Here is a 17,787-nt window from a genome sequence, read left to right as displayed (position 1 = left end):
ACCATCCACTGCTTCAAAACCCCAAAAGGCAAAGCTTGATTTTGCCATTTTATAGAAGGGATAGCATTTTATTACTCCCCATAGAGACGTTGAATGTGTTGTTGGAGTGTCAGGGGCAACCAGACCATTGTATTACATTTGTTACAGAACAAAACAAACAAACAGATAAAAAAACACAGATTTTGCAAACTTGGTAGTTGATTAAATGTCCTTTGACCAGTATCTGGCCCCTTGGAGTGCTTCTGGTGTTGCCGCAAGAAGGGTGCATTGCAGCAGGTGGTCAGTGGTTGGCTCTTCTCCACACTCGCATGTGGCCCCATCTCTTGAGGTTGGCTCTGCATCTCGTGATGCCAGAGCACAGTCTGTTCAGCGCCTTCCAAGTCTTCTGTGCCCAGGGGGGAGTCTCTCATTGGGTATCAGCCATTGGTTGAGGTTCTGGGTTTGAGCCTGCCACTTTTGGACTCTTGCTTGCTGAGGTGTTCCAGTGAGTGTCTCTGTAGATCTTAGAAAACTATTCTTTGATTTAAGTCGTTGACGTGCTGGCTGATACCCAAACAGGGGATGAGCTGGAGATGTCTCTGCCTTGGTCCTTTCACTCTTGGCTGCTACTTCCCGGCAGATGTCAGGTGGTGCAATACCGGCTAAACAGTCTAATTTCTCCGGTGTTGTCGGGTGCAGGCACCCCGTGATAATGCGGCATGTCTCATTAAGAGCCACATCCACTGCTTTAGCGTGGTGAGATGTGTTCCACACTGGGCATGCGTACTCAGCAGCAGAGTAGCATAGCGCAAGGGCGGATGTCTTCACTGTGTCTGGTTGTGATCCCCAGGTTGTGCCTGTCAGCTTTCGTATGATATTGTTTCTAGCACCCACTTTTTGTTTGATATTCAGGCAGTGCTTCTTGTAGGTCAGAGCACGGTCCAGAGTGACTCCTCCCAGGTATTTGAGTGCGCTGCAATGCTCCAGTGGGATTCCTTCCCAGGTGATCCTCAGAGCTCGGGATGCTTCTCTTTTCTTAAGGTGAAAGGCACATGTCTGTGTTTTAGATGGATTAGGGATCAGCTGGTTTTCCCTGTAATAGGCAGTAAGAGCACCTAGAGCTTCAGAGAGCTTCTGTTCTACCATCTCAAAGCTCCCTGGTTGAGTGGTAATGGCACGATCATCAGCATAGATGAAACTGTCCCTTCTGGCAGTGGCTGGTCATTTGTGTCGATGTTGAACATGGATGGAGCGAGCACGCTCCCCTGAGGCAGGCCATTCTTCTGTTTCCGCCATCTGCTTCTCTGGCCCTGGAACTCAACAAAAAAGCTCCTGTTTTGTGGCAGGTTTCCTACGAGTCGGGTGAGATGGTTGTCCTTTGTGATACTATACATTTTTCTCAGGAGGAGGCGGTGGTTCACTGTATCATAGGCCGCTGACCGGTCTATGAAGACAGCTCCTGTGATCTGCTGCCTTTCAAAGCCATCTTCTATGTGCTAAGTCAGGTTCAGCACTTGCGATGTGCAGCTTTTGCCTTTCCTGAAGCCAGCATGCTGTGGAATCAGACAGGGGTCTATTTTTTTCCATAATTCTATGTTGTCAAACATTGTACAACATCATCAGTAAAATTTAGCAATTTAGCAACCTCATTTGCGAGAGTGGTGGGATCGAGAGCAGGACCTCTCCTGATGATCTTAAGCTTCGTGATGGTTCATAGCAGGAGATACGTTCGGACAGGTAATCTGAGCTAGAACCGTTCAGGACTTTAAAGGTTAAAACCTAAACTTCGAATTGTGCCCAGGAACTCATTGGCAGCCAGTGGTATGCTTCCTGTACGCAGCTCCAGTTAACAACCTGGCTGCTGACCGCTGGACTAATTGGAACTTTTGAGAAGTTTTCAAAGGCAGCCCCACGTAAAGAGCATTGCAGTAGTCTATTCAGGATGTAACCAGAGCGTGGACCACCGTGGCCAAGTCGTTAATTGAATAAGAATCATCTTTAAAAACAGAATACTGATTTATTGTTTGGCTGGGATTCAGTGCCATTGTATCACGTAGCGTTATGATTAAGATACGAAGTCAGCCATTGTGTGACGTAGCGTTATGATTAAGATACGAAGTCAGCCATTGTGTGACGTAGCGTTATGATTAAGATACGAAGTCAGCCATTGTGTGACGTAGCGTTATGATTAAGATACGAAGTCAGCCATTGTGTGACGTAGCGTTATGATTAAGATACGAAGTCAGCCATTGTGTGACGTAGCGTTATGATTAAGATACGAAGTCAGCCATTGTGTGACGTAGCGTTATGATTAAGATACAAAGTCAGCCATTGTGTGACGTAGCATTATGATTAAGATACAAAGTCAGCCATTGTGTGACGTAGTGTTATGATTAAGATACGAAGTCAGCCATTGTGTGACGTAGTGTTATGATTAAGATACGAAGTCAGCCATTGTGTGACGTAGCGTTATGATTAAGATACAAAGTCAGCCATTGTGTGACGTAGCATTATGATTAAGATACAAAGTCAGCCATTGTGTGACGTAGTGTTATGATTAAGATACGAAGTCAGCCATTGTGTGACGTAGCGTTATGATTAAGATACGAAGTCAGCCATTGTGTGACGTAGCGTTATGATTAAGATAGGAAGTCAGCCATTGTGTGACGTAGCGTTATGATTAAGATACGAAGTCATGCAATAACCTTTCTTTCTTTCTTTCTTTCTTTCTTTCTTTCTTGCTTGCTTGCTTGCTTGCTTGCTTGCTTTGTCTTCTCCGGCCTTGGCAGCTCTTTCTCCGGATCGGGAACTTGACGGCCAACCAGTTCTGGGCAGCCAACGTCCCTCCCAGCGAAGCCATCCACCCACAGAGCGACAGCCAGGAGCGCAGGCACTTCCTCACGGCCAAGTACCGGGAGGGCAAGTACCGCAGGTACCACCCGCTCTTCGGAAACCAGGAGGAACTCAACAAGGTGGGACGAGTAGCTTCTTCCTCTCCTTTCCTATGCATTTTAATGGTTTTATGTCCCACTGGGAGTCCAGTGGAGCCTCTTTCCTTCCCTGGAAAATTTTAAACAGGGGCTGGATGGCCATCTGTTGGGAAGGCTTTAACTGTGCCTTCCTGAATAGCCAAAGGGGTTGACTGGATGGCCTTTGTGTACCCCTTTCCACACTAGTCATCTATTACCTGCCTTGGGGACCAATGGAGGAGGTCTTTCATCAGAGGCTGGATGGCCATCTGTCGGGAAGGCTTTAACTGTACCTTCCTAAATAGCCAAAGGGGCTTACACTGGATGGCCTTTGTGTATCCCTTTCCATACTAGTAATCTATTACCTGCTTTGGAGTCCAATGGAGGAGGTCTTTCATCAGAGGCTGGATGGCCATCTGTCGGGAAGGCTTTAACTGTGCCTTCCTGAATAGCCAAAGGGGTTTAGACTGGATGGCCTTTGTGTACCCCTTTCCACACTAGTCATCTGTTACTTGCCTTGGGGTCCAATGGAGGAGGTCTTTCATCAGAGGCTGGATGGCCATCTGTCGGGAAGGCTTTAACTGTGCCTTCCTGAATAGCCAAAGGGGTTTAGACTGGATGGCCTTTGTGTACCCCTTTCCACACTAGTCATCTATTACCTGCCTTAGAGTCCAATGGAGGAGGTCTTTCAACAGAGGCTGGATGGCCGTCTGTCGGGAAGGTTTTGATTGTGTCTTTCTCTGTCGAGAAGGTCTTGATTGTGTCTTTTTGAATAGCCAAAGGGGACTTGGACTGGATGACCTTTGTGTACCCCTTTCAACTCTAGTGGTCTATTAACTGCTTTGGAGTCCAATGAAGGAGGAATTTAATAAGAAACCGGATGGCCACCTGTTGGGAAAGCTTTGATTGTGCCTTCCTGAAATGGCAAAAGGGGAAATTGGACTTGATGGGCTTTGTATTTCCCCTTTCAATTCTAGCTGTCTGTTAACTGCCTTGAAGTCCAATGGATGTGGTCTCTAAGCAAAGGCTGGATGTCCATCTGTCAGGAAGGCTTTGATTGTGTCTTTCTGAATAGCAAAAGGGGAGTTGGCCTGGATGGCCTTTGTGTAACCCTTTCAATTCTAGTAGTCTATTAACTGTGTTAAGAATTTGATGGAGGTTATCTTTAAGCAGAGGTTGGATGGCCATGTATCGGGAAGGCTTTGATTGTGTCCTCCGGAATGGCAAAAGGGAAATTAGACTGGATGGTCTTTGTGTTCCCCTTTCAACTGTTTTCATCTATTAACTACCTTGGAGTTCAATGAAAGAGGTGTTTAAGCAGAGGCTGGATGGCCATCTGTCAGGAAGGTTTTGATTGTTTCCTTCCAAATAGCAAAAGGGGAATGGACTGGATGGTCTTTGTGTTCCCCTTTCAACTCTAGTCGTCTATTACCTGCCTTGGAGTCCAGTATAGGATTTGTAGTTGGGAGAGCCCTCAACCCCTTGTGGCAGAGAGAAGACTAAAGATCTTGCAAAACTACAAATCCCATTACTCCCTTGGGGTAAAATGGCATTCATTCATTCTGCAGTGCAAGAAACCTGTTTATTTCTTTTAAGGAAACAAACGTTTGTTGACCTGGCATTTAAAAGTTTACTTTTAAGAGGAAGTTTTCAAGTTTGTAGCAAAGGTAACGAGGAAGTTTAAGAATAGGAATGTCCGACGGGTCAGTCTTCTTGTTTGCTGGACAAAAGGTTCGGCCAAAAGTACGCCTTCTGCGTTGGTTCTGAAGCCTTTAATATATATATATATATAATAGTATTTATTTATTAGACTAGCTGTATCCGCCACGCGTTGCTGTGGCCAACCTTCCCTCCCTCTTTCTCTCCTCCTTTCTTTCTTTCTTTCTTTCTTTCTTTCTTTCTTTCTTTCTCTCCTCCTTTCTTTCTTTCTCTCCTCCTTTCTTTCTTTCTTTCTTTCTTTCTTTTTCTCTCTCCTCCTTTCTTTCTCTCTTTCTCGCTTTCCTCCTTTCTTTCTCTCTTTCTCTCCTCCTTTCTTTCTCTCTTTCTCTCTTCCTCTCCTCCTCTCCTCCTCCTCTCTCTCTCTCTTCCTCTCTCTCTTTCTCTTTCCCTTTCTCTCTCTCTTTCTCTCTTCCTCTCTTCCTCTCCTCCTCTCTCTCTCTCTTCCTCTCTCTCTTCCTCTCTCTCTCTCTTTCTCTCTCTTCCTTCCTTCCTTCCTTCCTTCCTTCCTTCCTTCCTTCCTTCCCTTTTTTCTTTCATCCTCTCCTTCCTTCTCTTCCTCTTCCCTTCCTTCCCCTCTTTCTTTCCCTTCCTCTTTCTCCCCTTTCTTCCTTCTCTACCTATTCTTGGACTGCAACTCCCATCAGTCCTCCTGATCAATCTATCTATCTATCTACCTATCTCTCTTACTTACTCAGGCAATCCCTTGTTGTCTGAGTAGGATAGTCTTCCAAGTTCAGTGTCATGGCGGTGAATCCGTAGGTGACTGTGGAGCCCTATTCTTGAATTACATCTTCTCCCACGGTGAGGGCATCGGTTTCCAGGTGGAAGGCGGACCCGGTCGGGGTTGGCTTGATGCCCCTTCCTCTTGGCACATTTTTCTCTTTCGCCCTCTATTCGTGCCTCTTCAAATTCTACAGCACTGCTGGTCACAGCTGACCTCCAGCTGGAGCGCTCAAGGGCCAGGGCTTCCCAGTTCTCAGTGTCTATGCCAGAGTTATTAAGGTTGGACATTGGGTTCCAGGTGGAAGGCGGTCCCGGTCAGGGTTGGCTTGATGCGCCTTCCTCTTGGCACGTTTCTCGCTTTCACCCTCTATTTGTGCCTCTTCAAATTCTGCAGCACTGCTGGTCACAGCTGACCTCCAACTGGAGCATTCAAGGGCTTCCCAGTTCTCGGTGTCTATGCCAGAGTTTTTAAGGTTGGCTTTGAGCCCATCTTTCAATCCCTGCCTGCCAACATTCGGCTTTCCGTTCTTGAGTTCGGAGTAGAGCAACTGCTTTGGGAGACGGTGGTCAGGCATCCGGACAACGTGGCCGGTCCAGCGGAGTTGATGGCGGAGGACCATTGCTTCAATGCTGGTGGTCTTTGCTTCTTCCAGCACACTGACATTTGTCCTCCTGTCTTCCCAAGAGATTTGCAGGATTTTCCGGCGGCAACACTGATGGAATCGTTCCAAGAGTTGAGTGTGACATCTGTAGACAGATCCAAGTGAAATCTCCTTTCCTGCCATTTGAATCCATGGCTCCATTGAATGGAAAACGGAATGTTGGAGGACAGGAAAAGAGATTGAAAGATGGGCTCAAAGACAACCTTAAAAACTCTGGCATAGACACTGAGAACTGGGAAGCCCTGGCCCTTGAGCACTGCAGCTGGAGGTCAGCTGTGACCAGCAGTGCTGTAGAATTTGAAGAGGCACCCACCCCCAGGATACTACAGTTGGACTACGAGGGATTGCATTGGACCATGGCAGTTAAAGTGGGGCCAAACTGTATTAATTCTTCAGTGTGGATGCACTTTCAGTCTTTCTCCTGATTTCAACCCTGAAAAACTGAGCTTCTCGGCTCGTTTTCATGCTCCAAACCAGTTGAACAGGAATTCAAGACCTATTTGCACCCAAGGCAAAATAGATTGCCATTGATAAACATTGACACATTGCAACTCTTCATGCATAACATGCAGCACAGTCTACAGGGTACTCTAACGATTTATATAGAATCACAGAGTTGGAAGAGATCCCAAAGGCTATCCAACCCAACCCTGTTCTGCCAGGAAAGAAGACACAATCCGATCTCTCCCGACAGATGGCCATCCAGTCTCTGTGTAAAGGCTTTGATTGTACCTTTCTTCCTAACAGATTAAGGTTGGACTGGATGATCTTTAGAGGTCTCTTCCAACTCTTGCATTCTCTGGTTCTATAGCCCTATTTTTCCATAAACAGTCTATATCTATGAGGCTTTATGGCCATCTGTTGGGAGGGCCTCGAATGTGCCTCCCTAGCCGAATAGGGTTGGAGTGGATGACCTTTAGAGGAACCCTTCCAACTCTAGCATTCTATGGCTCTATAGCCCTATTTCTCCAATGTCTATGAGGCAGTGTGGCCATCTGTCGGGAGGGCCTTGATTGGGGTTGGACTGGATGACTTTTAGAGGACCCTTCCAACTCTAGCATTCTATGGTTCTATAGCCCTATTTCTCCAATGTCTATGAGGCCATGTGGCTATCTGTCGGGAAGGCTTTGATTGTGCCTTCCTGCATTGTGGAATAGGTCTCTGTCAGTTCTAGCATTCTATTTTTCTATAGCCCTATTTCTCCATAAACAGTCTATTATCTATGAGGCTATATGGCCATCTTTAGGGAGGGCTTTGATTGTGCCACTCTGGCCAAATATGGTTGGACTGGATGACCTTTCGAGGCATCTTCCAACTCTAGCATTCTATGGTTCTATAGACCCATTACTCCAATGTCTATGAGGTTGTGTGGCCATCTGTCGGGAGGGCTTTGATTGGGGTTGGACTGGATGACGTTTAGAGGTCCCTTTCAACAAAATGATTCTATGGTTCTGTAGCCCTGTTTCTCCAATGTCTATGAGGCTGTGTGGCCATCTGTCAGGAGGGCTTTGAATGTGCCTCCCTAGCGGAATAGGGTTGGACTGGATGACCTTTAGAGGGCTCTTCTATCTCTAGCATTATATGGTTCTATAGCCCTATTTCTCCAATGTCTATGAGGCCATATGGCCATCTGTCGGGAGGGCTTTGATTGTGCCTTTCTTCCTGGCCAAATAAGGTTGGACTAGATGACCTTTAGAGAGCTCTTCTATCTCTAGCATTATATGGTTCTATAGCCCTATTTCTCCAATGTCTATGAGGCCATATGGCCATCTGTCGGGAGGGCTTTGATTGTGCCTTTCTTCCTGGCCAAATAAGGTTGGACTAGATGACCTTTAGAGGGCTCTTCTATCTCTAGCATTCTATGGTTCTATAGCTGTATTTCTACAATGTCTATGAGGCCATATGGCCATCTGTCGGGAGGGCTTTTAGTGTGCCTTTCTTCCTGGGCAAATAGGGTTGGACTGGATGACCTTTAGAGGTCTCTTCCATCTCTAGCATTATATGGTTCTATAGCCCTATTTCTCCAATGTCTATGAGGCTGTGTGGCCATCTGTCAGGAGGGCTTTGATTGGGGTTCGACTGGATGACCTTTGGAGGCCCCTTCCAACTCAAGGATTCTATGGTTCCAGTTCAAGGATTCTGTCGCCCTATTTCTCAATGAACCATCCAATGTCTATGAGGCCATATGGCCATCTGTCGGGAGGGCTTTTAGTGTGCCTTTCTTCCTGACCAAATAGGGTTGGACTGGATGACCTTTAGGGGTCTCTTCCAACTCAAGGATTCCATGATTCTATAAACAAAGAATCATATTCCATCATCCCCTATGTTGGGTGGTTGGAGGGGAGAGGAATTTTGGAAATGGCCATCCAAAAAATTGCATTTCTAAATTTTTGCAAAGCCTAGAAGAAAGAAGGCTCATGCATTCCTCCCCTTTGTGTGTGTGTGTGTGTGTGTGTGTGTATGTGTGTGTTTTCACACAAGAGATCAACTTGGCTGCACCGAGTTGCAGAGCCTCTCCCCTTTCGTCCCCTTTCTCTCGTCTTTCTGCTTTTTTGTTTTTGCTATTTGCTGGGAATCTCCTCCCCACCCTTCCGGCCATTCTGGCCGCTGACCAGCCCAGTTGGGAAGGCTTTGCCATTCCACCGAATTGCATATAAAGAGACCATCCCAGCCTTACATCCGTCTGTCCATCTATCCATCCATCCGGAGCTCCTTCGGACAGCTTTCTGGGGTCAGTGCGGAGTCCAAGCCCAAGAAGCCCATCTTGGCTACGATTCCCATTTACCTTTTCCTTTGATTGTATGTATTTTACTTTTGAGTTCTATTTTCCTTCCTAGCATCGATGACTCTCTATTGTTTTGTCCTCTTTTCTCCAAAGAGACTGAAATCCTAAAATGCTCGGTTTGGCTACTAATCCCACCTTTTGGCAACTGTAAGACAGAGAGCGTGCTGTCCAAATCTCTTCTTTCCTTCTTTCCTTCTTTCCTTCTTTCCTTCTTTCCTTCTTTCCTTCTTTCCTTCTTTCCTTCTTTCCTTCTTTCCTTCTTTCCTTCTTTCCTTCTTTCCTTCTTTCCTTCTTTCCTTCTTTCCTTCTTTCCTTCTTTCCTTCTTTCCTTCTTTCCTTCTTTCCTTCTTTCCTTCTTTCCTTCTTTCCTTCTTTCCTTCTTTCCTTCTTTCCTTCCTTCCTTCCTTCCTTCCTTCCTTCCTTCCTTCCTTCCTTCTTTCCTTCTTTCCTTCCTTCCTTCCTTCCTTCCTTCCTTCCTTCCTTCTTTCTTTCCTTCTTTCTTTCCTTCTTTCTTTCCTTCTTTCTTTCCTTCTTTCTTTCCTTCTTTCTTTCCTTCTTTCTTTCCTTCTTTCTTTCCTTCTTTCTTTCCTTCTTTCTTTCCTTCTTTCTTTCCTTCTTTCTTTCCTTCTTTCTTTCCTTCTTTCTTTCCTTCTTTCTTTCCTTCTTTCTTTCCTTCTTTCTTTCCTTCTTTCTTTCCTTCTTTCTTTCCTTCTTTCCTTCTTTCCTTCCTTCTTTCCTTCTTTCCTTCCTTCTTTCCTTCTTTCTTTCTTTCCTTCTTTCTTTCCTTCTTTCTTTCCTTCTTTCCTTCCTTCTTTCCTTCCTTCTTTCCTTCCTTCTTTCCTTCTTTCCTTCCTTCTTTCCTTCCTTCTTTCCTTCCTTCTTTCCTTCCTTCTTTCCTTCCTTCTTTCCTTCCTTCTTTCTTTCCTTCCTTCTTTCTTTCCTTCTTTCTTTCTTTCCTTCTTTCTTTCTTTCCTTCTTTCCTTCCTTCCTTCTTTCCTTCCTTCCTTCTTTCCTTCCTTCCTTCTTTCCTCCCTTTCCCCCCCTTTTTCCTCCCTTTTTCCTCCCTTTTCCCCCCTTTTCCCCCCCTTTTCCTCCCCCTTTCCCCCTTTTTCCCCCTTTTTCCTCCCTTTTTCCTCCCTTTTTCCTCCCTTTTTCTTCCCTTTTCCCTTTCCCTTTCCCTTTCCCTTTCCATGATTGACTCGAATCCTATTCTGTGGCTACTAATCTGACCTTTTGGCAACCTCGGACTAAGCTCTCCATCTCTTTTTCTTGTGTTTTCATTCTTGATTCCATAGTAGTGGTAGTGGTAGTAGTAGTAGTAAGAGCAGGTTCTGTGAATGGTGGAGACCATGATTGACTCAAATCCTATTCTGTGGCTACTAATCTGACGTTTTGGCAACCTCAGACTAAGCTCTCCATATCTTTTTCTTGGCTCGTAATCCCACTTTTTCCCCACCTCAGGAAAGAACTCTCCAAACAAAGGATTCCCCCAGGCAAGAAGCAGTCAGGCTTTGAAGCTGCAAGGCCATTCAATGCTAATCAAGGTGGCCAATTGCAACATTGACACTTGCCTCCAATAGACAAGAGTTCTTTCTCCCACCCTGGACATTATTCCACAGATATATAAAGCCCATAGTTTCCAACAGGCCTCACAACCCCCGAGGATGCCTGCCATAGATGTGGGTGAAACGTCAGGAGAGAATGCTTCCAGAAAACTCACAACAACCCAGTGATTCCAGCCATGAAAGCCTTCAACAACACAACTCTTCATTCCTGCCTCTCTTATGTCCCCAAACGCAGGCCTTGTGTGCGGCAGTGACCACCACGGACCTGGCGGAGACCCTCGCCCTCTTGTTCTGCGGGGCCGAAGTCGGCTGCTACTCGGGGGACCCCACTTGCCCCAACCCCATGGCTTTGGCAGAGGCGGCCGGGCAGAGGCTGCAGATGGAGTTCCTCCTGCAAAACAAGACCTCAGGTGAGTGGCGGCAGGTGAGGGATTGGGGCCCGACTGGAGGGGAAAAGGCATGGGTGCAAAGGGAGCTACCTGTAGCAAACCTGATGGACAGGTATTGGAAGAGAAAGCAACAGGTGGCCGGAGGGTCGTTCTCATACAGTATGTAGCCATGCAGCATTACAAAGATGCAAGCAACAGGGAGTAAATATGGTTGTTATTATTGCCTCAGCACTCGCAGAGCTCAGGCGGTGTTGTATTTCGATGCAGGTGAAACATCAAGAAAGAATGCTACTGGAACATGGCCATACAACCCGAAAAACTCACAGCAACTCATATGCTTCTGCGATGGTGTATAGAGTAGCTTGCAAGGTCTTCTTCTGAATGCGCACAGATGACATTGTCATCAGCACACACACACTCTTCACTTACCTCATTTCCAACAGACCTCTAAACACACCTCTGAGGATGCCATCCACAGATGCAGGCGAAACATCAGGAAAGATTGCTTCTGCGAAGGTGTATAGAGTAGCTTGCAGGTCTTCTTCTGAATGCGCACAGATGACGTTGTCATCAGCACACACACACTCTTCACTTGCCTCATTTCCAACAGACCTCTAAACAAACCTCTGAGGATGCCATCCACAGATGCAGGTGAAACATCAGGAAAGCTACTGGAACATGGCCATACAACCCGAAAAACTCACAGCAACTCATATGCTTCTGCGAAGGTGTATAGAGTAGCTTGCAAAGTCTTCTTCTGATCTGAATGCGCACAGATGACATTGTCATCAGCACACACACACTCTTCACTGGCCTCATTTCCAACAGACCTCTAAACAAACCTCTGAGGATGCCATCCACAGATGCAGGTGAAACATCAGGAAAGAATGCTACTTGAACATGCCCATACAACCTGAAAAACTCACAGCAACTCATATGCTTCTGCGAAGGTGTATAGAATAGCTTGCAGGTCTTCTTCTGAATGCGCACAGATGACATTGTCATCAGCACACACACACTCTTCACTTGCCTCATTTTCAACAGACCTCTAAACAAACCTCTGAGGATGCCATCCACAGATGCAGGTGAAACATCAGGAAAGCTACTGGAACATGGCCATACAACCCGAAAAACTCACAGCAACTCATATGCTTCTGCGACGGTGTATAGAGTAGCTTGCAAGGTCTTCTTCTGATCTGAATGCGCACAGATGACGTCATCATCAGCACATACACTTCACTGGCCTCATTTCCAACAGACCTCTAAACAAACCTCTGAGGATACCATCCACAGATGCAGGTGAAACATCAGGAAAGCTACTGGAACATGGCCATACAACCCGAAAAACTCACAGCAACTCATATGCTTCTGCGAAGCTGTATAGAGTAGCTTGCAAGGTCTTCTTCTCATCTGAATGCGCACAGATGACATTGTCATCAGCACCCACACACTCTTCACTGGCCTCATTTCCAACAGACCTCTAAACAAACCTCTGAAGATACCATCCACAGATGCAGGTGAAACATCAGGAAAGCTACTGGAACATGGCCATACAACCCGAAAAACTCACAGCAACTCATATGCTTCTGTGAAGGTGTATAGAGTAGCTTGCAGGTCTTCTTCTGAATGCGCACAGATGACATTGTCATCAGCACACACACACTCTTCACTGGCCTCATTTTCAACAGACCTCTAAACAATCCTCTGAGGATACCATTCACAGATGCAGGTGAAACATCAGGAAAGCTACTGGAACATGGCCATACAACCCGAAAAACTCACAGCAACTCATATGCTTCTGCGAAGGTGTATAGAGTAGCTTGCAGGTCTTCTTCTGAATGCGCACAGATGACGTTGTCATCAGCACAAACACACTCTTCACTGGCCTCATTTTCAACAGACCTCTAAACAATCCTCTGAGGATACCATTCACAGATGCAGGTGAAACATCAGGAAAGCTACTGGAACATGGCCATACAACCCGAAAAACTCACAGCAACTCATATGCTTCTGCGATGGTGTATAGAGTAGCTTGCAGGTCTTCTTCTGAATGCGCACAAATGACATTGTCATCAGCGCACACACACTCTTCACTGGCTTCATGTTCAATAGACCTCTAAACAAACCTCTTAGGATATCATCCACAGATGCAGGTGAAACATCAGGAATGCAGGTGAAACATCAGATGCAGGTGAAACATCAGGAAAGCTACTGGAACATGGCCATACAACCTGAAAAACTCACAGCAACTCATATGCTTCTGCGATGGTGTATAGAGTAGCTTGCAAGGTCTTCTTCTGATCTGAATGCGCACAGATGACATTGTCATCAGCACACACACACTCTTCACTGGCCTCATTTTCAACAGACCTCTAAACAAACCTCTGAGGATACCATCCACAGATGCAGGTGAAACATCAGGAAAGCTACTGGAACATGGCCATACAACCCGAAAAACTCACAGCAACTCATATGCTTCTGCGAAGGTGTATAGAGTAGCTTGCAAGGTCTTCTTCTGAATGCGCACAGATGACGTTGTCATCAGCACACACACACTCTTCACTGGCCTCATATTCAACAGACCTCTAAACAAACCTCTGAGGATGCCATCCACAGATGCAGGTGAAACATCAGGAAAGATTGCTACTTGAACATGGCCATACAACCCGAAAAACTCACAGCAACTCATATGCTTCTGCGAAGCTGTATAGAGTAGCTTGCAAGGTCTTCTTCTCATCTGAATGCGCACAGATGACATTGTCATCAGCACACACACACTCTTCACTGGCCTCATTTTCAACAGACCTCTAAACAATCCTCTGAGGATACCATTCACAGATGCAGGTGAAACATCAGGAAAGCTACTGGAACATGGCCATACAACCCGAAAAACTCACAGCAACTCATATGCTTCTGCGAAGGTGTATAGAGTAGCTTGCAGGTCTTCTTCTGAATTCGCACAGATGACGTTGTCATCAGCACACACACACTCTTCACTGGCCTCATTTTCAACAGACCTCTAAACAATCCTCTGAGGATACCATTCACAGATGCAGGTGAAACATCAGGAAAGCTACTGGAACATGGCCATACAACCCGAAAAACTCACAGCAACTCATATGCTTCTGCGATGGTGTATAGAGTAGCTTGCAGGTCTTCTTCTGAATGCGCACAGATGACATTGTCATCAGCACACACACACTCTTCACTTGCCTCATTTCCAACAGACCTCTAAACACACCTCTGAGGATGCCATCCACAGATGCAGGTGAAACATCAGGAAAGCTACTGGAACATGGCCATACAACCCGAAAAACTCACAGCAACTCATATGCTTCTGCGACGGTGTATAGAGTAGCTTGCAAGGTCTTCTTCTGATCTGAATGCGCACAGATGACGTCATCATCAGCACATACACTTCACTGGCCTCATTTCCAACAGACCTCTAAACAAACCTCTGAGGATACCGTCCACAGATGCAGGTGAAACATCAGGAAAGCTACTGGAACATGGCCATACAACCCGAAAAACTCACAGCAACTCATATGCTTCTGCGACGGTGTATAGAGTAGCTTGCAGGTCTTCTTCTGAATGCGCACAGATGACATTGTCATCAGCGCACACACACTCTTCACTGGCCTCATTTTCAACAGACCTCTAAACAATCCTCTGAGGATATCATCCACAGATGCAGGTGAAACATCAGGAAAGAATGCTACTTGAACATGGCCATACAACCTGAAAAACTGACAGCAACTCATATGCTTCTGCGACGGTGTATAGAGTAGCTTGCAAGGTCATCTTCTGAATGCGCACAGATGACATTGTCATCAGTGCACACACACTCTTCACTGGCCTCATATTCAACAGACCTCTAAACAAACCTCTGAGGATGCCATCCACAGATGCAGGTGAAACATCAGGAAAGCTACTGGAACATGGCCATACAACCCGAAAAACTCACAGCAACTCATATGCTTCTGCGACGGTGTATAGAGTAGCTTGCAGGTCTTCTTCTGAATGCGCACAGATGACGTTGTCATCAGCACACACACACTCTTCACTGGCCTCATGTTCAACAGACCTCTAAACAAACCTCTGAGGATGCCATCCACAGATGCAGGTGAAACATCAGGAATGCAGGTGAAACATCAGATGCAGGTGAAACATCAGATGCAGGTGAAACATCAGGAATGCAGGTGAAACATCAGATGCAGGTGAAACATCAGGAAAGCTACTGGAACATGGCCATACAACCTGAAAAACTCACAGCAACCCATGGAAGATATAGTTTTGTAAGGTCTTTGCCTTCCCTTTTTTGAACCAAACTATAACTGCTAAAATTCCCCTGCAGTTAAAAGTGGTATAGTGTACATTCATTTGGACTCAACGGATCCGGGGTGAGTCGTCCAAGTCTGTTGCTGACCTTCCCATGGATTCCAGTCCGGATCCACCCACCACTCCCTGTTTTTCGGTCCAGATTCCTCCCCACGCCTTTTGGAAAGCGCAAAGGCATGGATTACTGACAAAGAGGGGCCGGTGAAAAGCCTCGTCTCTTAAGAGAAGAACCGAAAGAAGAAAACAAAGCTGCAAAAACAGCGCTGCTTGCTGAGCTTGCAACCTGCCAAGCTTTGATGCTCCTTTGGCTTTTTTTGCAGACACATCTGGTTCGCATCTTTCCTCCTCCCTCGGTGGCTGTTTGGCTTGGATGGAAACTTGCAAAAGAATCAGGAAAAATCCAGTTAGCAGATTAAGGAATTTCCTGGGTTTCTTAATCTGATCCATTTGGAGAAAGACAGCAAAGAAAGAAACTAGACATGATCCCGAAATGTCAGTCTACTCAGGGCAGTCATTAAAGATATCCCCTGACCCAGTTCTACTTATCACAGGGCGCTGAAACTGGACACGTGTCATGATAGAAGTCTCTATCTAAACAGGGATGGCCATTTGTCAGGGGTGATTTGAATGCAATATTCCTGCTTCTTGGCAGGGGGTTGGACTGGATGGCCCATGAGGTCTCTTCCAACTCTTTGATTCTATGATTCTAGGGGCTGGATGGCCATCTGTCAGGGGTGATTTGAATGCAATATTCCTGCTTCTTGGCAGGGGGTTGGACTGGATGGCCCAGGAGGTCTCTTCCAACTCTTTGATTCTATGATTCTATGATTGTATGGGTTATCTGCCAGTTTACAACTCGGAAGTATTTATTTATTGGGTCAGGAGCAGACCAAACATTTGCGTTGCATTTATTAACAAACAAACAAATAAAACACAAAGTTTGCAAGCTTGGTAGTTGATTAAATGTCCTTTGAGCAGTATCTGGCCACTTGGAGTGCCTCTGGTGTTGCCGCAAGGAGGTCCTCCGTTGTGCATGTGGCAGGGCTCAGGGTGCATTGCAGCAGGTGGTCAGTGGTTTGCTCCTCTCCACACTCGCATGTCGTGGATTCCACTTTGTGGCCCCATTTCTGAAGGTTGGCTCTGCATCTCGTGGTGCCAGAGCGCAGTCTGTTCAGTGCCTTCCAAGTCACCCAGTTTTCTGTGTGCCCAGAGGGGACTCTCTCATTCGGTCTCAGCCACTGATTGAGGTTCTTGGTTTGAGCCTGCCACTTTTGGACTCTCGCTTGCTGAGGTGTTCCGTCGAGTGTCTCTGTAGATCTAAGAAAACTATTTCTTGATTTAAGTCGTTGATGTGCTGGCTGATACCCAAACAAGGGATGAGCTGGAGATGTCTCTGCCTTGGTCCTTTCACTATTGGCTGTTGCTTCCCGGCGGATGTCAGGTGGTGCAATGCTGGCTAAGCAGTGTCATTTCTCCAGTGGTGTAGGGCGCAGACACCCCGTGATAATGCGGCATGTCTCATTAAGAGCCACATCCACTGTTTTAGTGTGGTGAGATGTGTTCCACACTAAGCATGCGTACTCAGCAGCAGAGTAGCATAGCGCAAGGGCAGATGTCTTCACTGTGTCTGGTTGTGATCCCCAGGTTGTGCCAGTCAGCTTTCGTATGATATTGTTTCTAGCACCCACTTTTTGCTTGATGTTCAGGCAGTGCTTCTTGTAGATCAGAGCACGGGCATGCAAACTCAGCAGCAGAGTAGCCTAGCGCAAGGGCAGATGCCTTTACTGTGTCTGGTTGTGATCCCCAGGTTGTGCCAGTCAGCTTTCGTATGATATTGTTTCTAGCGCCCACTTTTTGCTTGATGTTCAGGCAGTGCTTCTAGTAGGTCAGAGCACGGGCATGCATACTCAGCAGCAGAGTAGCCTAGCGCAAGGGCAGATATCTTCACTGTGTCTGGTTGTGATCCCCAGGTTGTGCCGGTCAGCTTTCGTATGATATTGTTTCTAGCGCCCACTTTTTGCTTGATGTTCAGGCAGTGCTTCTTGTAGGTCAGAGCATGGGCATGCATACTCAGCAGCAGAATAGCATAGTCCTCACGTTGAAAGTAGTTGTTATGCTCCAGAAATTTGCAGTTGAAGATGAAGAGGACTTGGAATATTTGGTCAGAAGGCTGTGGTATAAATAAAAGAATGTTTGGATGCATCTGCACCATAGAATTAATTCAGTTCAATACCATTTTAACTGCCATGGCTCATAGAATCATAATGGAAGAGACTGCTTGAGACAACCTTCTGCCAGGCAAGAAAAGCACAATCAAAGCATTCCCAACAGATGGCCATCCAGCCTCTGTTTGAAAGCCTTCAAAGATGGACCCTCCACCGCTCAAGGCAATGGAACCGTGGGAGCTGTAGTTTTGCATGTTTGGGTTGTTGTAGGGTTTTTCGGGCTATATGGCCATGTTCTAGAGGCATTCTCTCCTGACGTTTCACCTGCATTTATGGCAAGCATCCTCAGAGGTAGTCCTCACTATCTCTGAGGATGCTTGCCACAGATGCAGGCAAAACATCAGGAGAGAATGCCTCTAGAACATGGCCATATAGCTTGAAAAAACCTACAACAACTCAGTGATTCCGGCCATGAAAGCCTTCGACAATACAT

At 46.3% G+C, this 17,787-nt stretch overlaps 1 protein-coding gene across 7 annotated transcripts in view; it reads left to right on the top strand.

Annotated features, from left to right (window-relative positions):
• Positions 1-17,787, top strand: part of ARAP1 (ArfGAP with RhoGAP domain, ankyrin repeat and PH domain 1) — a 207,682-nt gene that overhangs the window by 140,549 nt on the left and 49,346 nt on the right. For all 7 annotated transcript variants that reach the window (XM_067466421.1, XM_067466422.1, XM_067466427.1 and 4 more), the window contains 2 exons: positions 2,769-2,951; positions 10,638-10,812. In XM_067466421.1, the coding sequence (XP_067322522.1) occupies positions 2,769-2,951; positions 10,638-10,812 (358 nt within the window). The remainder of the gene's footprint in view (positions 1-2,768; positions 2,952-10,637; positions 10,813-17,787) is intronic.

Source organism: Anolis sagrei, chromosome 3 (assembly GCF_037176765.1).
Source record: "Anolis sagrei isolate rAnoSag1 chromosome 3, rAnoSag1.mat, whole genome shotgun sequence".
NCBI lineage: Eukaryota > Metazoa > Chordata > Lepidosauria > Squamata > Dactyloidae > Anolis > Anolis sagrei.
This window is presented reverse-complemented; position numbering and strand designations above follow the sequence as displayed.